This window comes from Parus major, chromosome Z (genome assembly GCF_001522545.3).
Source record: "Parus major isolate Abel chromosome Z, Parus_major1.1, whole genome shotgun sequence".
In the NCBI taxonomy this organism is placed as follows: domain Eukaryota; kingdom Metazoa; phylum Chordata; class Aves; order Passeriformes; family Paridae; genus Parus; species Parus major.
In genome coordinates this window covers 15,529,861-15,556,710 of record NC_031799.1, presented here as the reverse complement: position 1 = coordinate 15,556,710, position 26,850 = coordinate 15,529,861, and the positions used below count along the sequence as shown (strand labels likewise).

Sequence of the window (26,850 nt, the reverse complement as noted above, 5' to 3'; positions counted from 1 at the left end):
GAAGCAGCCTCTTCTAGTCCAAGATACATTTCCTCTCACAGAGATGTTTCAAGTAGTCCAGATGTCTCAAACCTTAAAAATCACAGAATCAGTCAGGCTGAAAGGGACCACAGTGGGCCATCTGGTCCAACCTCTCTGCTGAAGCAGGGTCATCCCAGAGAATATGGCATGGATTGTGCCCAGATGGTTCTTGAGTATCTCCAGTGAGAGAGACTCAAAAACCTCTCTGGACATTCCATTCCAATGCATGGTCACCCACAAAGTAAAGCATTTAAGTCCCACGTTCAGGTGGAACTTCCTGTGCATCACTCACTGTCCCTTGCCTCTCGTCCTGTTGCTCAGCCCCTGGAGCCGGGTCCCTCCTCTGAACCTTCCCATGCAGACACTGACAGACACTGCTGAGGTGCCTTCTCAGAAGTCTCTTCCTGAGGCTGAGCAGGCCCAGATCCCTAATACCTGCTTTAGCTCATTGACTCTAAAATGTTTGTTTGATTGACTGACTGATTAGCTGAGTTGCAGACATCAGCTACAGATGAAAATTAGGTAACCTGAATGCTCCTGAGAGAAGTTGATACTGCAGCCTGGGAAGATGAGAATAGGCAGTTCTCATAAGCATACTATTATCTTAATTGTACCATCCTTAATTATGCAGTTATGTAGGGATTTTTCCTCCTACAGCAACAGCTTTCAGTGAGCTCCTACTCCGTGTAACCAGCAACTATTCAATACTTCAGTCTATCCCACAAGATGTCCTTGCACAGAACCCTGCTTGTCAAAACTCTTTCCTGCCAGTAACATGCTCTTTTCCACTCAGCAGACAGACAAAATTGCACATACAGAGATGGCAACAACCAGTTTGTCACTGGTTAAGATTTAACCCAAAGACAAAATTTCCAAAGATCTACTGAACAGTCTACTTCGCATTGCTAATTACACCAGAGGATCTGCCTAACTTTTCCTCCTGATCTTGCTTAGAACTCCCAGTTTCATGTGCTCTTCTAATTAATTCTCATTTGAAATACTTATTATTTCTTCTGCTATATTCCTTTTGTATGTTAATTGTGAATACATACTTACTTGTTCTCCATTTAATCTCTGAATCACTTGCACCTCTTTTCCTTCCATTTTATAAACAATAACTTGGCCAGTGTGATTGTATCGTGGCTGTCCTGCTATGTACAGCACACCTCCAGGTGTCAGTGCTGAATTCACAGTATATCCTAGGAAGCAGAAAGAAATCAAGTCGCAATACTCACAGAATGCATCAGAAATACTTGCTGTGATTCAGAGCCTTTGTAAGGTTTATTCCACAACTAGATGTTTACCCCTATTCATGGCAGAAAGCAATAGCAGTTAATTATAAGGCCTTTTTTTATTTATCTACAGCCTGACAGTGAGCACACTGAGTTATTAAATCTGTTCCCAGGCTGGTGAGCCATGTTAACTTCATTCTCACACAGTGTAAGAAATAACTCAAGAAAAGCTGCTTTCAAAGAAGAGTTGTCACTGGCCCACTGTCAAACTCACTGAGTCTTCATAAAGTGATTCTGGTTATTTTGAACCTGCCTCTGTTCTGCTTAATATTAACAACGGTTTAACAACATTGTTGAAGGAAGACTTAGAAATTTTGCAGTGAAATCAAAACTGTGAAAGAGTTGAAAGCATTATGGGAGGATACAATCTTAATTTAAAAATTACCTAATTAGAATTGTAATAAAAGGCAACAGCTAAAGGCATTTGGCAATGAAGAAAGTGTACGTAGGGAAAAAATCAAAATATTCTAGCATTGATTCTTTGTCAATGGAAGTGTGACTTAAATGAGATAACAAACAGAACCATGAGGTATTGAAAGCAAGACCTAGACCAGAGAGCAAGGCCACTGAAGCTTTTTGGTAAAAAAAAAAAATAACCTGCCAATAGGCAAAACATTATTACAAAAAAAGATGTTGGTCTTGTTGGTTTCATCCACTGAGTGACAGAAAACAGCCTAATTTTAAGCAAACATTTGGACTTAATATTGTATAAGACTTTTTAACTTATCAAGGCATAAAAAAACTTGATAAGAATACTAGAGGAATCTGTGAAATTTTTTTGGAACAGATTGAACATCTCTGTTGAGAAAGTCTAGATATACTTAGGTCTGTATTTGGACTTGTTTTCTAGTTGTAGGAGTTATTTATTTTTTTTACAAGAACATGAAAATTAGAGAGTAGACTTTCTCCCAGGCTGCTGTAATATAAAATATTCTGTAAAATACTCCTTTTGAATGAGCTTTGAGAGAGGTCTTGTTTGAAAAGTGTTGCAAGGTGGGTTATTTTTCTTACCTAGGTAGGCTGCAAGAGGTTCATTTCTCTCTGAACGCCTGTCACGAAAGGTGTCATTAGTTGGCATTGAAATACCACTGTCTTTCACCATGAGCACTGTGCCATTCCAGTCATATGCTCCAACTGCTCCCAGCATGATCCAGTCCTTGAGGAAAGTAAAACGAAAAGACAGTTCTCTACATCAATCACCTTTTCTCTGTGAATCATCTTTAGACATTCATAGTTCAGGATGCTCACATTCCTGCATACTTACATAGTTGGTCTTGCTTTTCCTATTATGTTATGGATCCTACAATCACAGGGTCACAGAAAGGCTTGGGTAGAAATGTCCTCAAAGGTCACCCAGTTCCAGCCCCCGTTGCCATGGGCAGGGATGTCACTAACTAGACCAGTTTGTTCAGAGCCCCATTCAACCTGTCTTTGAACACTTCCAGGGACAGGGCACCCACAGTTTCCTGGACAATCTGTTCCAGTGCCTTACTTTGCTCCATGTAAAGAATTTCCTCCTAATATCTAATATAAACCCCTTTTGTTTAAAACTGTTTCCCCTTGTCCTATTGCTTGCTACCCATGTAAAAAGTCATTCCCCCTCCTTTTTTTCACCCCCTTTTATATACTTGAAGGCTGCTCTAAGGTGTCCCTGGAGCCTTCTCTTCTCCAAGCTACATTACTCCATCTCTCTCAGCCTGTCTTCACAGGATAGGTGCATCAGCTCTCTGGTCATCTTTGTGGCCCTGTGTCTTTCACCTTAAAACATTGCCCCTTGTTCTGTCACTAAAGGCTCTGCTAAAAAGTCTTTCTCAATCTTTCTTAACGTATTTTTAGGCTATTTTCCTGACAGAAAATGCTATGGGAATATTAAGTTTAGAGTTCATGTGAAGTATATATGTACTCTCTTGAGCTCTTGTTGTTCATAAATACTCTTTACATACATTTTACTCCAAAACTTCCAACAGCAATCAGGACTATACAAAGAAACCTGAAACACTTATTCCATATTCATAGAACCACCAGCAAAAATCCACTTTGTAAAATAACTTCTATATTCAAACAGTTTGTTTACCTGAGAATAATGAGCACTGAAACCAGCTTGAGACATTTCCATTTCAAAAGAGGAGGCCTGCTGGTCTGTTGTTGCTATTAAACAGAAAAAAAATAAGTTTCAAAAGTAAATTTGTTCCAGTCTGAAAAAGTAACTGAAGAGTGTTATGAAAATGATCTTATGATAGTAAAGGATAGCACAATTAACTAATCTATTCAGTGAATATATTTTACCATAAATTTTTATAATAAACACAGAAATAAAGACCCATGTTGAATGCTACTATTAAGTATGGGAATTTCCATTTTAAAATCATGTCTCAGAACTTGTCCAACAAAGTTTCTGGACTAAAACTGACCAGATTTGAACTCAGACTGATGGTAAGTATGTTTGGAATGTTTGATTAATATGGTTAAGCCATTTTCCACTTGAGCTAAGTGAACAATAGAACACTAGCCATGTAACCCTGGCCTTGTATTCAAGCAACTAAAGTTTTGTAGGCAGCTGGAGAAACTTTAAATGAAAAACACTTGATGTTTGTATGAACCTTTGCAAAAACAACATAGGAAAATCTCTGCTGTCCAAGATTCATAAGCCTCAGTGAAGTGGTGGGGAATGACAATCCTGCCCAGACAAGTACATGGAGATCTCATTCACTCAAATGACTTTGTATAAAAAAGGTATCAGGTGATTTTTTACTAGCTTCAGTATCTTGTCAAGTAATCATATGCTAGTTATTAAGCTTTGATGGTCTGTTTTGCTCCCAGGTAAACTTGAAATATCTTTGGAGAAGAAAAAGTTCTGCCTTTCCTCTATTTAAAAGAAAGACAACCAGCCCTTAATAGTCAAGCACTATTTTGCCACTCTAAGCAGCCAAGGTAACTATATTCTGCATGTGAATTCTTTGAGAGAAAGTAGAGGCAAGATATGAAATCTGCTCTGATGCTGGTCCAGGAAGAGTTCATAATTTGCTACCAGCTGAGTGCTGCAGCAAGCCTTCAGTGGTGTGAATGAAACTGAACCATAGCAAGCACGGTTGCATGAATTTCAGGCATCTGGACTATTAAATAACAGTGAACTTTTGATACTCGGCAACTAAACCCCAGCAGCTGCTCCCTGGGACATGATGACTTTCCTAATTGTTGCAATTTACAGCCAGTTGTAGGAAGGAGACATGATCTCAAAGTGTTTGACATACAAACTTAGACTATCATGTTTCACAAGATGTAGCTGCTTTGCTAAGTCTGAAAAAGTAATTTTTAGACATATAACTCTTAAGCTGCACATCTGCTGATAAACAGTATTTTCATGCAGTAAAAGATGCCCCTTAATGAGCTGAGAAAGACAGGATTCTCACAGTCTGAGGCAGAGGACAAAGCTGGTACTGTTGGTGTGTGCAGCTCAAAATACTACTTAGATAATGGCCCTTAGCCTAACTTTCCATTCAGTTCTAAACTGCCAAGCATCTTACAAAGGATATTTTGTGAAAAAACATTTGTGCCTGCCTACGGGTTGGATAAAACATAAAATTGCTGTTAAAAGCAATGTCCATGCCATGAGACACAGAGGCATATGAAAAAGATTATGTGTAAAAATCCACTGGCTGTCAAGCAGAGTTTTTGTTGGATTTGATTTTTCAAATCTCTCTCAATTTTTCTTTGCATTTTTTGAAGAACTAAAATGAAAATAAGAAATCCAGGAAAAAAAAAATCAAATGTACTACTACACAAGCAAGAAGCAATTGAGATTGAGAATTTAGAGAGATTCAGATAGGAAATTTCAACAACCAAGGTTCTTCTGACGCACAGAAGTCACTATGTACATAGCTGATTAATCTCCAATTAAACACATCCAATAAACTGGCTTGAAAGCTGCATGGTACATAATTAATCTGCCTGCTTCCACCACCAGAAAAATGCATGCATGGACACAGTTGTTAATCCAGAATACAAGTGAAGAGTTTGGGATAGGGCAGGAAACTATGCCTGAAGAATCAGCATAAATTGACTTAGTTAGCATTATCTAGCTCCAACCTACTGGAGCAGCTTGACCTTGCTATGTTTTGACAAAAAGCTAAAATCACATTTTCATTTCTATTCTGATTCTCTTGCAGACAGATTACACGATTTCTGGGACTTAGGTGGAGGAGGAGAATTTTCATGTCTCATGTTTCAGGTGTCTTATATAGAAATCTTGGTGCATCTCTAAGTTCCTACAGAAAATCTGCAAACCAAGAAGCCTTTTGGCAGTAATGAAATTATTTTGATTTCCAGAAACTCAGTCATGTTAGGTCTTACATACTTCGTCTGTTGTCAGGTTAATTAACTTATTCTATATTCATTAAGGCTAATGGACAAAAAGCTAACATTTTATTCTGACAATGAAATGCAAATATTTTTCTCACTTTTTAAGAAGTATAAAGGACAAAATGAAGACTAAGTTTTCAATTTCTGTTTGAACATGCCCACTGAAAGTGTATTCTTCCTAGTATAAAGGCTTAAGAAAAGAGCACCTTATTCAACAAACTTTGAAGTACTCAATTACCCTAATTAGGCTAAACTTTGTGCTTTAGAGAGACTAGATTCTCCTCAAACTATTTTTTTTTGCAAAGCTGAGGAAACCAAATTGTCCAGAAAGTAAAAAAAAGAACATATAAATTATATTTTAATAAACTATTTATGGCTGAAAATATTTAGTAATAGCTGAAAACATTAATATTTGATCAAACTAAATAATACACTAAAAAAGCCCCCAATCTAAATATGTGTGATAAATGTAACTCCATTGTAAAAAAAATTGAAAATACAGTCTCAATTTTGTACATTCAATATTTTCTTTTGTTCCAGCTATAAACTACACTATTGTAGCTGCTTGGAAAATTGAAGTGTTGAAAAAAATAGTCCAAATAGATGGATGTTTTCTTTGTATTACATGAATCCCATCAGAGTTGGCCAGTATAATTTATAACTAATAAACTCTGTCTCCTCTTACCAGTAGTGTACTTGAAACAAACAGTGTTTTGGACAATGTTGTCTCGTTTGGAAGGAGAATATAAACAGACATTATGAGAGAATGACTTTTCTGTGTTACAGTCTGAATACTGAGGATCTTCCCAAAGGAAAATTATATCTTGTTAACTTTATACAGCAAGTCCATGCTAACTTTTAGAGCAAAGTGATATGCTGTAATTGATAACTAACCACAGAGAGACCCTAAACAACTAGGCAGAAAAACAGATGATCATGGGGTAATTGGGATATGATCTGGCAATGTTTTTTACCTAAAAGAGGGCAGATTCCTATTTACCACATTAAAACAGTTCTGGTTACTACCCTTTCAGGCTATTGTCTGTACAGTCTCTAACTCCTATGAATATAGTCACATCTATATTTACTATTTTGATGTGTATTATAAAATGTTTTTATAACAAGCATGGAAGAAATAATTGCATAATAAATTTAATGCAGCACAATTCAATCCAAAGGAAGGTACAAACAGGTGTTCTTCTATTTGTTTCAGTTGTAATACAGGCATAAAGTAATATTTTAAATAATGTCATACCTTCCAGGGCAAATATTCTCTCTCCAAGTGCTTCAACAATGGTATAAAGAGCTAATTCATCTGAGACATTGAAAAAATGCTTTTCAGTAGGCTTACTGGCAATTGATCTTATTTCCTCTACAAATTTCTCAGTACTTAAATTTCCTCTGCTGTAGCTGCCAAGAATCTAAAGAGAATTAAAAAAAAAAAACCAAAACAAAACCACAAAACAGAAGTCAAATATCTATTTCATAGCCTGTTTAAAAAGGTATCATTGAGGTAGGTTGTCAGAGACTAGTGGAAAATCATATCTAACCTTAATTTGTTCTATTAAAACCTCACTCAAATTAATTTGAAAGCATTCTTTCTCAAGGAGAACAGAACTGTATGACAGCTCAGTTGTTTGAAAATACCATTTGACAGGAAACAAAGCAACTCTACGGTGTGGTCTGCTATCTTCAACTGTACTTTTCACACCTTCCTCAGAAAATTCTAATAATTCATCTTCTGACTTGTTGAAGTAGGCCAAAGTTTAGGAAAAAACCAAGAAAGCACTTCCCAACCTGGAGTACAATTACACTGGGTTCTGCATAACTGCCAGTTCTTATCATAACATGCTATACATTCAATTAATGACAAGCTGATTAGGCATAGAATAGTTCTTTATTCTGTGAAGATTTGCACTATAAATACATATAAGAACAATACTTGCATTCAGTGTTAACAACTTCAACGCAATACAAGACTTTAGATTTGGTTTGTAATTTTAACAACACTGCTGTAGCAATTCATGATACCTCAAAAAAACACCTCACTTCTCTAATTCCCAGACAAACAGATTTTTTTCTTTTGAAAAGGGCTCTATAGACTAAATTTTATTTGTGAGGGAGACAAAAAACAAATTCCTTGCTCTAGCCTCTCAGCCCACTGGATCAATTCAAATTTGGTTCTAAACTGGGATATTATATTAAAAAATTTTTGCAGTGTCAAGGACAACTTTTTCTTTAGTTATCTCTAATTTTTTGAAGAAAACCACTGAAAATCTGTGTACTGCTGGACTCAACTTCTGTCTTGTATCTTTCTTTAAATCAAGTATAACACCTTTAAGTTTTATGCTTTCATACCACCTTATTTTACAAAAAAATAAGATAGCAAAACAAAGATCGCAATGGAGAGGCAACAAACCATTGTCCCTTCAAAATTAATAGATAGCAGTAAATAGAAGATTTGTGTATAAAATACACAAATATAGTGGACTATTAACACTAAATCCATAACTAATGCTTTCATATTTCTCAATACAGGTTAACCTCTATTCTCATTCAGCTACTGTTTGCTTAACATGAAAATGACAGCTTTAGAATGCAAACATACAACACAGACATAATGAACATTTTTTTTGGTGGTTTACATTTGCTGCTTTTTTTTTTTTTTAATTGGTAATGTTTCTGCAGAAGTTGCTTAGGATTGTAATAGTCCACTTTGCTCAGTGTTGCTTTTAACAAAAAAGGATTTGATTTGTCCCTCAAACTCTTCCTCCTTTTTCCTCACACAGACACACACCTGTCATCATCTGGAAGACAGATAAATTGCTTTTCTTGTATGCTATAAAATCAGAAAGCAAATTTTTAATGTTTTTTTCCCCAGCTTTTTCCTCTCTGAAATAATTATATTTCCATAAAGATTCTGTGAAATGAACTTCTAAAACTGAAATTACATTTAGAAGATGAAACATGCTTTTAAGAGTCTGAATTTTCCCATTAAATTTCACTTACAGCAATAGCAAATCTCTGAATGTTTTCATCTTCACAATCATCAATCACTTCTTGTAATCTGTAGTTGTCATGTGATTCCCCATCAGTCACAATAACCATTACTTTTTGTACTCCTCTTCGTGCACCGTGAGCCTCAGTAAAAGCTTCTTCCCTAAAGGGACCGTAAAGCGTGTCAGAGAAAGGCAATGTCAGCATTTAGCACATGCATCATATTTGCATAGCCAACCATAAACTAAAGGATTTTATATTAACTAGGAAGCAGGAAATTGAGATTAATGTTAACCATGAACAAATACAAACAACTGCAATTGGAACTTACATGACAGTTCACAGCCAAAGTTTCACAAGCATTCATTCATTGCTCACTCACTTGAGAGCAATAGCAGAAAATACAAACCTGGGTAGTGAAAAATTCTTTCCCTCTACAAATTAACTTCTGGCACTTTAAAACAGCTTTTGGCAACTTAAAAAAAAAAAAAAGACACCCAGCCAACACCCTCCCTTTCCAAAATCCTGTGTAGAAAACCCTCACCTACTTCCACCCTTTAAAGCAGCACTTTAAGTGGTTAAACTATTTACTCAGCTACCAGCACACCTCTGGCACCTATGTTAATTAACACTGGGTGTTGGGGACGTGGCAGAAATAGGTTGCAGGTAAGGTTGGGGCACCCACTTGAATTCTACAATTGCAGATGGGCAAACAGGCTCTGAGGTTTTGGGCAGCTGTTCACCCAGACTCTGGACCTGACAAGACAAGGCTGGGTTAGGGCTCTGGAGGAGAAGGAAGGAAGCAGGGCTTCCTCTTTTCAGAAAAATACCACAGGATTCTAGGACTGGCCACATGAGTGAAAGCTGAAATTTACCACTGAAATGGCCAAAGGGGGATGACTGTGAGAACAAAAGAAGCTTTTGCTGACAGTTTCTGTATGTACAAGCCTGCAGTAGTTCATGGTACAAAGGGGCTTTCTGAACTAGATGTGGTTTCTGAATACTTGGCAATTCTCAACTGGCTCTGCTTTGGTGAACTTTTTCAGACTTCTCAAGCTTCTACTTGTATCTCAGGAAAACCTTAATATATAAGAATTCAATTGTACACCACATCAACAAAACTTTGGTCAGATAATCAAACTGTTCATCAGAAGGTCGCTGCGTATTTCACTAAATGGTTGAGGGACTGCAAACTTTTGTGGAATAAAAGCATGCTTTTGTGGTGGAAAAAACAAACCCAGAAAAGAAAAGGTACCAGGACAATATTGTACAGTTTGAAATTTTCTGAGAGATTTTACATTTACTACCCGTTCTATGAAGCTCAGATTTCATTTTTTCTCATAAAAGAAGCATTTCTAAATACTGCTATTGCTACAACACATCTTTAATCTCACAATGATCAAGAAGCTTCAAAAACTTAGGATATAAAATTTTTAGGCTTTCTGACAAATGCGGGCCCAAATATTGTAATATTCAACTTCAGAATGAAAACAAATTAACATTAAAAATTCTATTTTTTTGTTTTTCTTCTGAAAAAATTGATTTTCCTTATCCCTCTCCATACATGGCTCCTGCCAGCTCTATGTGACACCAGATATTGTTAACCCTTTACTTAGGCCTACAGTCTTGCTGCATATCTATTATATTTTCCTAATTCCTCCATTCAGGAGACAGCTGCCTTTCATACACAATTGCTCTAGGTGTTGGGTGGAGTCTGCTTATCCACCTTCCTCATAATGATGCTTGCTTAGCTAAAATGAAGTCAGGTGTTAGCCATGCCATGCTTTTAACACATAAAATCAGAATCAACCCCTGCCTGTCCTTGTTTCTCCCATGTGCAGGACACCAGCTGTGTGCCTACCTGGCTGTGTCTATTCCCAAGGCTGTCATGGTTTGTGTGCCACCTCGCTGGCGTATTCTCGAGGCTGCAGCCATCACATCTTCTGTTGTTGAGTACGTATTCAGGAAAAATTCATGGACTACAGTCTGTCCATACTGAACAATTCCAACCTGAAACACACAGTTCATGTTTAAAACCAACTGCACTTAAAGAAAATATCCCTACCTCTTGCAGCAGGGTAAATGTCTGTACTTACAGCCAGGAGAAGAACTGAACTCTTTGTGTTTCCTTCAGCATGAAACATCTTTATGAATTTGAGCAAGACTAGCTAGATGACAGTCTCGTGAAATATTTTGAAGTTTCTAAATTGCATTTATTAAAAACTGGGATAAAGCCAAAAGCTGTCTCAAATCCTTGGTCTTCCTGGCTTGAGGCAATCTGAATGGGAGCTCTGCTCTCCTCTAGGCCAAGGCAGACCAATGTCCCAACCATCAGTCACAGCTCCTCAAAACTGTTTTCCTTATAGCATATAAAGTCATGGCTCACTCACAACTCTCTTCATTCCACTCAAATAGAATATTCCTACATCCAATGGTTTATTTACCCTAAATTGAGCCTAGAAACAGGAAGACCTTTATCTTAACTCTTATCTTGATGAAGACAGCAGGGACATCCGTGACATGCATGTTCTCCCAGCAGGAGATAAATTGAAGTATCACCTGACAACTACCAGAGGGTACAACATGAAGGAAATGGTTTTTCGGATGGGGAGGGCAATGTAAAGCTTATAGATGACCTTAGCAGGGCGAGTCTTTGTGCAGAAGATCAACACAATATTGTACGATAACCACAAAATGCCTGAGGAAATCAGCCGCAAAACCAAGAGTGGAATGAAAAGACGAGAAATATTCTTAAATATTAATTAATTTCTCCCATTCATCTCTGTCAGCTTTAATATTTTGGCAGGTTCCTGACAGCTTTTACTGGGAAGAAGTCACACAATGTTCCATTAGCATATTTCAATTTTACATTACACAAGGCAATTTATAGGTGTTATTTAGGATAATGCAGTATTACGTGGCATTTATGTCTCACTCATCTATTATTAAAAGCACTCTAGCATTAAGGTATTGAAGATCAATAAGACCTCTGGGATGTTTTTTGCCATCATATTACTTTAGAAATGGCTTAGTATGTACTTTACAATTGCTTTACAGGGTTTTTTTTTTTAGGTATTTTCATGGCCTCTCAGATTCTGCACAGTACTTGTTTGCTTGTAGCAGAAGGGTTAGAATTGTATAAATATTTCACAGTAAACATCATAACGTGATCATTATGAAATGCTAGTTACATATGATTATGGGACTATAATTATAATGGCACGTGATAGCAAAATCTACCCCATTGAATTTCCGTATCTTTTTGAAAACACAGGTCTGGGAGAACTGATGTAGACTCAAAGCTACAACGAGTTTCTGCCTTTAAGATATTTGTCCCTTGGAGGCATGCCCTCTCCCATCTGCAGCAGAGAGAATGTAGAGGCTGCAATGTTCCTGTGGGCAGTGGGCTATTACCCCTGTGCAGTGTTTACAGAACCAAGCAGGGCACACTCTGTATCATCACTCAGAGCATTCATGTGGCACTGAATAAATCACAAGCTGAAGATGAAACTTTTAACCTGTTCCCTCCAAGGCAGCTATTTTGTGGTGCACATCTAAAGTGACACCCTGCATTATCTGAACAGGATGTTGTCAGTCTTTTAAAAAAACTGCTGTGCACTGGTGATAAACAAGAGATTTGCATCATGCTTGATTACTGGAGAAGGAGTATTGGCTTAAGAATTCCAGTGCCAAGCACCAATTGTAGCCAGAGACTACAGTGTGCTGGGAAGCTGTCTGGTGTGGATTCATGACTCCTCTGCAGCTTTTGAGGTACCAATAATTAAATAATCTATTGACTGCTGCCAGTGTGAAAAGCATCTGCCAGTCTTTCACAATTCCAGAGACCCATGTTGGTGTTGTCATTTTCCTAAAAAAAGATTACAGGCTGACACTGAGTTGTATCATTTCCTGTTTGAAAGGAAATGTCCATGATCACAGCAAGTACACATTTTGAGCATTTCCTTCTCAGGAAGTGAATGGGAAGAACATCTGAGTCTGAAAACTGTACTGTGCAGCATAGCTTGTAAATCAGGAAGGAAGGGGGGCATGTGGTTATCTTATGGGATACAATTGTCAAGTGCGACCCTTCCTTAGCACTAGCTTTGAAAACACTGATCATCACGTTCTACATACTCCATGGCATCAAAGATGAACCACTCCTCAGAAAAGGTAACAAAAAAACCTCTGAGAAAACCCTACTAGGTTTCATGTTCCAGTCTCCTACAGGGTCACAGAATGATCACCTTGTAAAATTAGAGTTGTATTCTATATAACAGTAGACAATATAACAAATAGACAGCAATGAAGGTTTAAAGTTTTGTAGCCTTTTCATCCTATGAAAAACTAAAAGCAGCCCATCTACATGACGCAAATGTGCCTTTATGGGACTTCAGCAAGCCCCTGAGAATGATGTTTACAGGCATCATATGTTTTGATTTGCTTGTTTAATTTATATCTGGAAAATGCAATAGTACTACACAGAAGGACATAATTCTGCTCTACTCCAGAGAACCTATTATTTTTCCCAGCATTACTGACCATAATCTATTGAACATTCTTGTAATTCTTAAGTTTATGTTCCCTTCCCTAGCATTCCATGGCTTCTACATTACACAAGGGAATAATTCTTTAATTGTCCCCAGTTCCTGTGAAAAGTGTTGTACAGAGAGAGAACAGGCCAGTGATGGACTGTTCTACTTTGGAACAAAGCAGTTCTCAGGGCTATGATTTATTGTTGTCCTATAAATGAATACAGACCCTTATTTGGAAAGTACATTCTGGTATTCCCAATAAATTATTAAGCTAATCAATTTGCCAAAACCCAACAACTAAAATAACAAAATGAAAGGAAAAGCATTTGGTACATGAAATCAAATGTTAAGGTTCTCAGCATTGGGATGTGGAGAGAAATCAGAAATATTTTTGGCTATACTAATACTAAATGTAAAAGAAAAGCAGAGATGGCTTGGGAAGCATTAATGGATTATGTATTTTTTTAAAACGACATCTTTACAAAGACATCTGAACAAACAACACAAGAAGTAATTTTTACACATTTTGTTTACTTCAAGACAGAAGTTACTTGTTAACTCTTGAAAAAACCTTTCTTCATCCTTAATCTTTGTAATAACTCTTAAAAGCACTTATGTTCTTCTGAAGACAAAACTAATCATAAGATATGACATGGCACGACTTATTAGTGGACTGATACCGTTCCTTTGGAGACACAGTAAGGTACAGGCCAAACATCCTTAACTGCCCATGTAATACATCCATGAAAAAATAGGAATGGTTCAAAGATTTCTGAAGGCCTTTCCAGCATAGCTTTAAAGCTAGAATTGAACTTATTCAAGTATTCTGCTTTCTCTTTTGAGAGAACTCTGCACAAAGTTACTCATATGTAAATGATCAAAAAGCCTATCCCTCCATATTAAAATGATAATTATCTCCAAAATAGATAAAAATGAGGCAAAAAAAAGGCCAAGAGAAATGTTTTGATTTTGTTCCTACTTCTACAGTTTCTACATGATTTCTTCTTATTTTCGACTTTTATATCATTACTTTCCATTTACTTCTTTTACCCCAAAAACTCAAGATATGCAGCTTAATCATCAGTATGGTGTTGTAGATTATCTGGAGAAGAGGAAGGGAAGGAAAAAAATACCACAAACTTTGACTTTCTGCATCTGAAACTTCAGGCTTTCATTTTCAAATCTGCCAAACTTGGGACACTGAGTAATTTCTCTCAACTTTCTACAAGTGTAATGACCATTGTTCATGGAGGAGGTAAGTGGGAAAAAAAAATCTCAAAAGCCTCTAATCAAAACACAGTTTTGAACAAGTCACACCCAATCTGCTAAGGAGTTATTCAGTAATCACCTCATTCCTTTCCTGTGGAAAACAATCTTAAGTCAGTGAAAGCCCACTGATTTCTACGCGCTCAGTAATAAAATATTAAATTGAAAAAATCAATTTAAAAAGAAGTAAGTTATTGTTCCTATGCTTCTCTTCTGGGCTCCCAGAGGAGAAGGGATAAATAAGCCTGCTCTGTTGTTTCTCCTCTTCCCTATTGTATAGTCATTTAAACATATTTTCTGAGAAAGGAGACAGTGTGGGTGGAGGAGAGAGCATAAACTCATTACGAACTTCAGATGCACCAGGGTTCCCAAGCAGGGGGCTCAGAGGAGAGGAGAGAGATGAGATGCATTTTGGGGAAGGAGGAAGGCAAGAGGGACTGAGAAAATTCCACTGAGCTTTTGTCGTCCATTTCCAGTTTTTCAGCCTCTCTCCTCCTTATCCCATTCTTATCTCCCTCTCAAATGTTTCTGCTCTGTAGGAACCAGATGCCAAGGCTGACGTCCTCAAGTGAATATGTGTACGTGTGAGAAGAAGGGTAGCTATGCCAAACTGTGGGCACCAGGGATTTTGTAGGTGGAGATGGGAGGCTGCTGGAGTGCAGGCCAGAGAGGGACCTTTTGTGCATGAGCTGAGCCACACAGATGAGGCAGTATTCCAAAACTGAACATAACAGAGGTGTGGCATTGTAAAAATTTAGGAGTTGCTGGGTGAACTAGAGGAGTGAGGGTGCAGTAGAGTTGATTCCCTGCATACCACTCCCATGAAGACCTTTGGGCAGAAGACAGTGATGATTTCCATGCAGCCAATGCCCTATAGTGGGAAGTTCAGATTTAAGTATTTTAAAATGGCACATGTTTCAGTAATCATCTGTTTAAGGGAAGAGAAAGAATTTTTTCGCTTCTGCTGAACTTGACAAAGTGTTTTTCCTTCTTCCTCACAATATCTGAAGAAAAGTGTGTTTAAGATAATTGAATATGACTGTGATGTTAACAGTTTCTAAGTAATTTTATCAGTCAGTGTTCAGTATAGAAAACAGAGGACCTGGGTGGTAACTTGAAAACCCCAATTAACATGGAACATTCTGAGAGTAATACTCTCTGCAGACATCTTCTCACAGTCTCCATTGTTAAGCCAGGATCTGAATGCTAGGAGCTAACCCAAAGTCCCAAAGCTGCCTGTAGCATATAATTTATTACAGGAGGTCCTGGAAAATCCTTGATTTTGGGAGGCAGAAAATAGAGAAAGGAAAGGAAGAAACAGTTTCTTCTCTGGATGTTAATAAAGATCATTGTGTTAATATGTATCCCAGAGTCAATGTTTCCCCCTTCCCAGCGTTCTTTTAGAACTGATATTTACATAATCTGTTCAGCAGCCTGTGGGACATATGCCAGATCCTCAAGGGGGTAATTGGTTGTAGCTCCATTAATTCTGATGGAACCACAGTGATTTATAGCAGCTGGGAATTTGGCCCTCTCCACTTATTATATAAATGCAGCTTCTGCCATTAATAACATACAGCTAAACAGCCACTCGTTAATTAGGTTTAAAAGCTGCATGCCCAGTGTTCCACAGTACTAAGAACACTGCTCCAAAAAGCTTACAATCAAAGACTGTCCAAACCATGCATGTCTACCTCAGAAGAGCAGAAATGACCTTTGTGCAATGAAGTACAAAGGAAGACAAGAAGGGGCTGTGGAGAGGAAGGAAGTGGGAAAGGACAGTGTTCAAACAGCCTCACTTAATGCACTTAACTTTTGTTTCTAGGTTAGAAAGTTGGTTTCTCCAGACTGCCTGAGCAGTGGGGGGAGGGACAGTCTTCCTGACATTGCTGCTTGATGACTAAATACTGACTTAGTTGTGGTTTCAGCTATTTTGCTTTAGTATCCTGCTGCTCTAAGTTCTTGGAATTGAAGAGGTCAATAGATGACATTATTGCCATTTCCTGCAAACTGTTTTTTCTTCTCAAATTAAAAAGACATAAGATATCTACCATGTTACCTGTGTTTGTTGAGGACCTATATCCATGTTTCTCAGAAGGCTATTCAGAAAGTCTGTGACACTCTCCCATGGATAAATGCTGTTTGACCCGTCAAGGACTATGACAATGTCCAACTGTGTTTTACACTCTGCAACACAAATTTACACAAAAGAATTGACAGTAATAAGTATCAGACTTATCTCACAGCCTCAGCTACTTTTGTCATTAGTAACACATGTATATCCTTGTGCAGTGGGGCTGAATTTACATGTGTGATGCCAACTATCATTCTTCAACTTTTACACTGTATTTCACATGGCTTGTGTTCCCTTTATCAGGAAGGAATTTTCTTGTGAGCAGAAATTTAAGAATGGAAGAAGATCACATAACTGGAGTATTTACCAGTGACCCCCTATCTTCTTCAATGTCAATCTATTCTTCTACATTTTTTTTTTTCAAATGACCAGTTCTTTAAGATTTTTATGTATATTTCTAAGCTGGGTTTGTATTAGGTCTTAATATGCCGTCATTATTTAAAAGGAATCTTTTGGCCATAAGTTAAAAACATAAGCAACTATTTTTAGCAATTGTGTTTGGATGTTACATAGCACTGTAATGATTGTTTATACTGAGATAAATTCCAAAAGTGGGAAGAATTTAGGTTATATACGGACAATGAAAACATTTACTTAACTTGGTAATGCTGGTAGCTAAGTTAAGCAGTTCATTTTTTTTTTCAGTATGCCTATGTGTATACATTTGTCTTGTTCGTCACTCTTTATTTTTGGACACACAGGAAAATTCCTGCAGCATGCATACCTTGCACAGATGGAGCAATGGCCTCAACAGTTTCAAAAGTGGAGCTGACATTAGAACAAACTCCAGTTGTGTAATGCAAACGTCCACATTTATAAGCATAAAGTGGTCCACATGCCTTTAAAAAATGAAAAAGGGTGAAATGTTTTTGTTATGATACCCGAGAAAAAAAACAGACTTTCAAAATTAGCAAAAAGTCCTTTCTTACCAGAAACCCTCCTTTTGGGTTAGTCACTAAGGTTGTTCCAAGAGTCATGTTTTCTTTTACTTCCACGACATTAGGAACTGAAGTAGAAGCTATAAATAGATTAAAATGTTAAGTATTTGGGAACATGAAAACAAAATGTTAAATTATATATCCCCTAGTATGGAGCTTCCAGCTTCTAAAATAAAACCCAGACTGACACTGGTTTCATCAAATATTTTAGCACCCTTCCCCCTCCTTCTTCAATTGCAACAGTCATGAAAAATTTCTGAGACTGGCTTTTATCCCAGAAAATTTGTCTGGGTTGCTGTCTCAAATAGTTTTCTTGAACCGCAAGAAAAGAAAAAAAAGTAAAAATAACAGCAAAATGAAAACAAGATACTACTACGCACAGAATTTTGTTAATTAGGGCGAAAAACCCATTCATTTTTACTTTGTCATGCTATAACTAACTTAATAGCTATTCTATTTATTACTCTTATGTTACATTACTGACATTTAGGTTTTCAAGGAACACAAGGAAATAAAAAATATCACAACTGATATATTTAATAAAGTTCATATTCAACAGGAATTTTCTTCCAGTCTACATCAGATATCTCTTGACTTTACCAAGAAAATTATTAATATTCATCTTTGGCATATTAAGATGCATCAGCCAAGTTACATTTCAATCAAAAGCTTACTGATGGCATTATGAAGGCTCTTGGCTTCAGAGAGCTTTGGGAAGTGTAATCCATGAAAATATGACCCAAGACCTTCCAGGCTCAATGGCCAGGACTGCAAACACAGTCAATTAATGTCAGTCATAATAAAGTTTTGATAATAAAACCACATACCCATTCTAAAATTATGAGTATGTTTTCCACAGGACAGTAAGAGGCCTTGAAATAAAATTATTAATATTATTATTATTTTTAATGTTATTTTTAATGTTAGAAACACAACTTCCTTCATATTTAGCTCTGGAACCCCACACAAATTTTCACTAGAAAAACATTTCCAATGCATACTTATTAATGCATACTAAAAATTTCCTAAGATCTGACCTCTGTTACTCCTCCATGTGTCACAGCTTTATTTCCTTTCATACCTGGTAAATTCAGTTTTATGCAGGGTGATGGGCTGTCCCTTCCTACAGGGCATTTGTAGACATCTCCTGTTCTTTTCGCAGGTTGTCCAACTAGTGGTGAGCCAATAAGTACCCTGCAAATTAAATAAGTTACCTGAAATACTTCTTTCTAGCAAGGCACAAAAGTCAGCAAATAAAACTTATAGAGGGAGCACAGCTGCAGCAAGCTCCACACTAGCAGTACAGAATGGAGAAAAAGAAATGTATCCATTACACCAGTGCAGATGCAAGAGAAGTAATAAGGACATGAAAAAGAAATGTGCCTATATACCAAAGTACAGAATAGAATAACATTTTAAAAAGTTCCAGGGGAAAATAAAAGCAATATATTGTATTGACTTATAGATGAAAAGTCTTAGGAGTAATACAGAAGGAAAGATATGCTTTATTTAATATGTCCTTGATCTTTAAAAGATCTTAGATGAAAACCTATTTTCCATGCTTAGAGACCAAATGCCAACAGAGAAGCTCACAAGCTCTCAGAGGAAGAATTAAGTCTTAAATAATGTGGAGCAGCACTGTAAAAGACATGTTCTTCCCTCTCATTAATTAAAAAAAAAAAAAGCTATTAAAAGAAATTTCAAATTTGTAAAATGCAGAGAAGCTGAGTGTGCCTGACATCCCCTGGAATGTAATCAGTGGCCATCAGGTTCATGCCACTGGTGCTGTTCCTTTCTCAGAAAGAAAGAGCCCCATGAAGACTGTTACATGGTCTGAAAGGCTATTTTATTTTGTCTTTTTTGCATGAGGGAGTGCCCAAGTTATTGAGAAACAGTTGCAGTCAGATTCAGAGATCATTTGTTGCTGGAAAGCTGTATTGGTGCCCTACAGCACATTACAGGCAGCATTACAGCAGTAGAAAAATCCTCTCAAGGTTCTTCTGTATATTTTTAATTATGATCTTACACATTTAATCAGCGTACACATTTTCTGCTTTAAATGCTGACATGCTGAAAGGTTGACAACTTAAGGAGCTCTAAAGCTCAATTTCAGAGATGTCCAGATCTAGCATACTAGTTTATACCGCTGTCTGGCTACTGGTAGAGCCACCATTTCCCGCTCATATTATTGTTTTCTTTCTAAAGGTTTCAGGACTGTTTACAAGAATACAGCTTACTTTGCAAAATCCCAGCTCCTAGAATGGATTCCATTTCCTGAAGGTCTAAATTAGCTCAAAGAAGGTCATTATTCTTATTCTCTCACGACCCTCATAGAAATGTGTATTTAAACATCCTACAACTGCAGCAGTCAAGAACTAGCATATTCAAAAGCAGGCTCTGTGGCTTCATTTCTATGAGCACGGTGTTGCAGTGGTGGTGAGACTCTCAGAGTCTGGCAGACCCAGCACTTGCAGTGGTGATTGCTCACCACAAAACAGTCTGGCCTGTCTGTCACACAGCCTCCTGCTGCCTGTCATTCCTGTATGCCTGCAGGAGTCCCTGGGTTTACCAAAAACTATAGAAAAAGCTCTGGCAAAACCAGAGCCAGCTCTGAAGAACGATAGAGATCTCTTTCCCAAACCTTTTACCATGCAATTGCTGTTTCAGTCCTCCAGCCCAGTTGTTAGCCTCTGGGGTTTAACAAGGGAAAAGCATAGGCAGGTGTTTATCAAATGACCAAGGAGCAATGGTGTGAGTGAGCATGCCAAAATACAGCCTCTACTTAGAACAATAGGAAGGAAAAGAGAGGTTAAGATAAAGGGTCCCAAATGCAAATATATTACCAGCTGCAAGACAAGAATAATTAGCCCTCCAAAAGGGAAGGCAGAGGGAATAATGTAATAATTAATATTTTGACAGGTAAATCTTCCAACCAACTGAGTTAAAAAGCTCAGTTTAGAAAACCCCTGACAGAAAACTTTTTTAAAAAAAACTTAATGCAGATTATTTAGGTAAAACAGGAGTAATTTCACTGTAAATATATTCTCAGAAGGGAAGGGTAAAGACTTGATTTGGTAGATGGTAAAAACAGAACTCAGGCAAAACACAGTACTTTCTCAGCTCTGTCAATGAAGAAATTTACCCATTTTGCGAAGTCATTTACATCTTTGAGAAGATAATTTGAGGTATACATGCAGATATTTCTCTCTCCCAGTTGTTCTGGATTTCCTAAGGACTGTGCATAAGTTTAAGAAATATGCCTGACAGAATCTGACCCTAGCTTGAAACTGAAAGTATAGCACCTGAGTTACTGAATACCTTCTAATTTGGAGTGTTCAGTTAAAAAAAGAAAAAGAGCTTACCATTTCCCTTCCTCATTTTCATACTGTTGGACTGTGTACCCAAACATGTCTTCCAGAGGCCCACTGAAGGTCAATGCATTTTTCACATCAACATTGGAAGTGCAAACAAGCTGAAAGAGAGCTTTAAAAAAAATGGTATTTTAAAAAAAATTAGTATGTAGCAGTACAAATAAACCCAGATACTTCTAAAAAAATCAACATTCAGTTATGACTTAATGAAAGGTACCGGACATGTTGAAAGTGGCATTTGGGGCACACACACCACAGCTTGTAAGAGATTTAAAACAGACTGCCTCGTATATAGATACACAGCTAAATTCTCAGTTGTTAGCAACTGGACTTCTGCATCCAAAACATGTTTTACAAACTCCCATCACTCATTCTAAAATCAATTCCAATGACGGTAAGTTAAACACTATCACCTTTAAGTATAAATAACTTTTTAGTTATTTATTTAGTTTAATTATTCTTTTAGCTCCATTCATTTCTAAAGCAAGAATTTAACACAGAATGTTCCTTCCCTCATTCAAGTAAGTAGTTCTAAAGGTAATTTAAATTGGAAAATAACTAATTTTTAACAGAAAATTTTTGCAGAAAAACCACATAGGAAAAAATGAAGAAAAGCTTTCAGATACATTTAATTTTAATCTATATTAAAGAAAATAAAAGTATATAGTTGTTTCTTAATTCTATGGAACCACATCCTGATCTCATCTAGTACCTATATGTGATTATTTGCAGAATTCCAATACTTGTGCATTTAGGAAAAGTTGCTATACAGTGCTGATCTTGGATTATGGAGAGATCAGTCAAGAGAGTGAGTGCTTCTTCTGGCTGATTTCCCATACCCTCAAGTTCTGTGATCATCACCAATGAAAATACTGCAAAAGTTTGACTTTATAGCAAGTTTCAAAAATATTTGAGATATAGGGTAAAAATTCAGCTTGAAGTGATACCTATAACCAACTCCAAGGATCATTAAGAAGCAAAATCCACTACTTATATATGAAAAATAAGGTTATTTATCTTTTCTTTATTTACTATTTCCTATAGTGACCTTTTCCGTCTTTGTCCTGTAAATTAGTTTCAAAAGTAGCCACTGACTCTGCCGCTGCAGAGCTGTATATTTAATTCACAAGAGTCAAAAACTAGGTGAATTTGTAGAATATTGAGACTGCTTAAAACCAAAAAAAAGCACAAATTTAATTTAATTTTAAATAAGCATTTTATGATCATTTGATGACACTTAACAGTTTAATAAAAATACCCAAAACCCAATACTTGCTGCATGTCAAAGCATCGAAATAATGTCCAGCTACTAAAATACATCTGTGTTATTCACCATTGAGTTGACAAAATTCTCATGGAAAGCTTGTTACTATAATTAAGCTCCCAAGTGGTCCATGCTAATCTGTCTCTCTCAGCATCTTATTTCCTGCTTAATGCAGTAAAATTATCACAGAAGACCATTTGTCATTCAGTAGGCATTTCCAGTTTCACTGGACAGAAAAAAAAGGGAAAAGTTTAATTTCAGTTATTTTAGTTTTTCTCCCTCCAGTCAGAGTCAGGAAATACAAATAAGTGAAAAAAACCTAAAAGAGAGATTAGTTCTTCAGAAAATATTCATTGCAAGTTATAAGAAAAAATTAAGCATTGACAGCCTGGTGGGAAATAATTTGTTGGAAAATAATTTTGTCTCCCTTAAATATTTATGTTAAAAATATTCTGCTGTTCTGTTCATGTGTAATAGGCATTCCCCTTCCCCTCCCACCCCCCCCATGACTCAGTCATTCAAGTATAATTAAAACGAACAAACCCAACTTCTAGGAATTCAGTCATCACTAGTTCAAGTCATTTTTTGTTAAATTTCAGTAATAACTGGAATTTACTACTAAAAGAGTAAAAACATTCACTATTATTACTTTTCAAACCATATGAGAGACAGTGACCTTACATTTACACTCACAGGCTACCTTCTAGACAATGAAACAGTACCAATGAGTTACCTGCTAAAGTAACTGTCTAAATTCATTATTTAGCTCAGGAAGAAAGGTAGAAGCAAAATATACCCATGTCAACTTGTCTCTTAATTATCTCCACAAGTCCATTCACTTCAGACTCTGAACAAGGATAGATCATCCTTCTAGAGGTCTTTAGAGGCATGCTCTTCCCCTTTCTCACCTCATGATGATGTTCAACACATACCATGATATGAAACACGAAAGTCCAGAAATGCCAGCCCATTTGCTTTCTCCTAAAGCAGCCAAAGGTTACATATGCACCCTGTACTCCATTCACATGATATCCTCCACCATCATTTCTATCCTCTGCTGATACACAAGGAGTTCCATTACAGTGATGATTACATAGTACTGACAACTATGGTTTCTTACTCTGTAGTCATGAAAGGAAATGGTCTTGAATTTTCCTGAATTGGTTATGAAACATTCACAAATCTTGTAATTTTAATGCATGCGTTTCTAAACCTCAGTTATAACAACTGAAAATATGAAATGCTATAGTAACTAAACCAGAAGATGAATTAAAAATGCCAGCGATTTACTACCAAGTACCCAAATCCTCATGCTTCTGAGTGAGGTCAAATTAGAATCAATAATAATAATGCTTTCTTCTAAAATAAACAAAGCTAGAAGAACCAGAAGAAGCTAAATGGGCCAGACTGGTCAGAAATAAATTGAGGTGGTGACTCCACACAGCAAAACAAACCTGTAGACTTTGTTGGCAAAAAAAGTTTTGGAGGCTAAATGTAATGAGCTCAATGGGGATCTTAATAGCTCAATGGAAGACAAAACCAGTTTACAGTTTACAACCCACACAGAATACACATCTGGTTCAGGAAATCCCTTTAGTTGCAGACACTTGGAAACTGGAACAGGAATGTTACATATGATTGCATGGTTACTTTTTGTCAGTAGCTATCAGCTTACACGTGCTCCTGAAGACACAATACTGGACAAAACATGATCTTGATTTGATAAAAAATATGTACAGTATGGCTGTGCTTTTACTCTCTCATCTTTCCCTTCTATCTTAGCCAGAAGTCAGATGCTTTGAAGTTTGACTTCATACACAAACTGTTTGGCATATTTTAATATGCAAATTTATTGCATGGCCGCCTCTGTGTCCTATGAGCTTTTTGAAACATCATGAGCATATGTTTTTGCATTAAAATAAGGGTCATGATAAGCAGTGTTAAATTAATGTACAAATAATTAATGTATTTAGAGGTAGCTTGCTGCATTTTCCATAGATCCTGTAAAAGGAAATCTTACAAGCCAAAGAGATGTTCAAAACTGCAGATGGTAAACGGAAAAGTGGAGTTTAAAGTGACCTACATTATACATGTAGCTAACAATAATCTACTGATTTATGGCAACTTGGCTTTCGTGCTTTATTTCAATTTTTAGTAGACAGAACACTGTACCCAGGAGCTAATGATTCAGAACATTTAAAAATATTACTGATTGTGACTGTGAAAATTATATTATTAACAATATCTAGCTTGAACTCTTTCAAACTTCCAGTTTCTGTATAAGATGGTATGTATTCTCTTCTGTTTCTAGCTAACTTGCGCTTTAATTAAAAAAAGTATTGGCAGAAGCAGTGGAAAAAAGAAGAACTACAGGAAAGTTGGAGATGATTCTCTTCAGAAGTATGGGAATTAAAGAGAAAAAAACCATTCTTTTATAAGGTACATAGTATTTTACTTAATCACAAATTATGTAAATAAATTAAGATTTTGAACTATTTCATTTTATGTTATCAGAATGATTGCGAACAGACCAAAAGCGACTGATACAGTTCATAAATGCAGAGTATGAAAGTTTCTCAAAGGTTAAAACTGAAGTTCCAGTTTTATCTCCATGTTTTACAAGAAATGAGGCACTGCAGAAAACCTGGGACAAGGTCCCTCTCATTGCTGATTTACACTGAGCAGAACATGAGCTGATGCATGTACCATTCTTTGCTTAGCACAGCTTGTACCTATACATGAAAGGTTAACACTCAGTCACCAAGACGACAGCACAAATATTATTTGAATTACAAACCTGGAGTAGTAGCTCATACTTGTCCAGTAGCCACTAATAAATTCTTTTCTGTTTTATTTAATGAGTTCTTTTAACTAAACATTTGCACTGTCTGGATAGTTATTCTGCCTCCAAACCATGCAAAACCAGATTTTTCTAGGACTTTGGGTATCTTGTTCACAAGCATATTGCCTGGCTGGCCACTCTAATCTTACAAATACAGAATTGGCACCCTTATTTTCCTAAAAAGGTGGACATAAACATAACCCAAACTGTAGAACAAAGCCTAACACCTGGTTCTTTACTGATGAAAAATAGATCACCATAAATCACCCACAATAAATGACATCACAAAGACCAACTTAGACAAGAGAAGAAAATAAACTGAGTTAGGATATTTTAACTGTGTATGGTCTGTGACAAATAACAATTGCATCCTCTATAAATAGAGATTAGCCTGAGAAATATAAATGTTTTCTTTCAAAACCAGGAAAGGACAAATTTTCACTTAGCATTGGACAAGGCCAGCATATTGCCTGTGCACTACTACTCCCTGTCTGCATGTGGTCAAAAAGTTATTTTTGTTTCATTTCATACTTTTCACACTAGCACTTCAGATGTTTTTTATCAATTCATCTGCATTTTGAGGGAGACTGAAACAAAACAGCTCTAGGTGCATCAAGAAGCACCCCAAAACAAGTAGAAACATTTTTCATAAGTATGTACATTTGGAAAATGGTGGGAAATTAAAAAAAAAACCAAAAAAACCCACAGTCAAAAAAATAAGACTGCTTTCATCTTGGAATATAAGAGAGAATGCAGAAATTTAAGCTGAAGACTAATGTAAGATTGAAATGCTTAATGAGGTTCTCGTATATTGAGATATCTTGGAAAATAAATTAAAAGAAAAATTGCCTTAATGTTGGTACAGTGGGTATTACAATCAATGGTGTTGTAAAGATATTTTAAAAACCTGCAAACAAAACAGGTGTGCAGTACAGCAACAGGGAACTGTGCATCAAAATGTATTGAAAGCTAGGTGATATTAGAAAAAGTGTCCTAATTGTAAGATAACAATCGTCTGCCTTTAAAGCTATTTTACATTGATGTTGCAAAGACTACCTGTCTCATGGTGATACCAATCAGCATAGGAGCACGCAGGTGGGCTGCTGGTAAATGTGACTCAGTGACATTGTTGTGGCTTCCCACAAAACCTTATTTTGAAAATGGTGGCAAATAGTATCATGCTCTGCAATTTGAAAACTCTTTCACCTGAGGAAATTGATACTGCTGTGTGTTGGCACCTGTAAGCCCGAGCTGCAGCTCAGCTTGCTGCAATCAAGCGCTGGCTTGATCGCAGAGAACAAACTGTGTCCCTCAGTACACACTGAGCCTCTGGAAATAAAACCTCCTCAAAGTTGGATCCTTTGGCTGGACCAACACAACACCATGCACTTGGGTCAGGGCTGGGCTGCAACTGGCTGGTAGCAAGGAAGGCTGAACATGTGTCTACTTGCAAAGTCATACCTATAGAAATGCTGTTTTTAAAATAATGGCTCAAACATGTGAAAGTGGATTATTTTCTGGACCAGAAAATCTACACAGTTTATTTTTTCCTTCACTTGTGATAATGTCACTGCAGAATTACACAGCCTTTTCCTATGCAAAAAAGACTTAGCCACTGAGATGCCAAATGGAAGAAAATATGACAGCATTGTACAATTGCTGTCTGTGAGTTCAGGGGCCACAATGCTCTGGTCTTACTGCGGAAGACCAAGGAGGCTGAGGCAGGAGTTCCTGTTGCATTCAGTTCTGCCTGGCTAAATATCAACATATTTCAAATAAAGCTGTATATATAAATATATATATACACACATATATAAACTTCAGAAACTTTTTC

The 26,850-nt window shown here is 36.8% G+C and overlaps 1 protein-coding gene across 1 annotated transcript in view; it reads right to left on the bottom strand.

The window, feature by feature from the left end:
* The window catches only part of ITGA1 (integrin subunit alpha 1), a 73,949-nt gene that overhangs the window by 24,143 nt on the left and 22,956 nt on the right, over positions 1-26,850 (bottom strand). The window contains exons 2-12 of the mRNA XM_015652855.1: positions 20,902-21,022; positions 18,621-18,733; positions 17,531-17,619; positions 17,326-17,440; positions 16,527-16,654; positions 10,531-10,679; positions 8,682-8,832; positions 6,928-7,093; positions 3,388-3,461; positions 2,325-2,469; positions 1,078-1,220 (exon numbers count right to left, since the gene is read on the bottom strand). Coding sequence (XP_015508341.1) covers positions 1,078-1,220; positions 2,325-2,469; positions 3,388-3,461; positions 6,928-7,093; positions 8,682-8,832; positions 10,531-10,679; positions 16,527-16,654; positions 17,326-17,440; positions 17,531-17,619; positions 18,621-18,733; positions 20,902-21,022 — 1,394 coding nt within the window. The remainder of the gene's footprint in view (positions 1-1,077; positions 1,221-2,324; positions 2,470-3,387; positions 3,462-6,927; positions 7,094-8,681; positions 8,833-10,530; positions 10,680-16,526; positions 16,655-17,325; positions 17,441-17,530; positions 17,620-18,620; positions 18,734-20,901; positions 21,023-26,850) is intronic.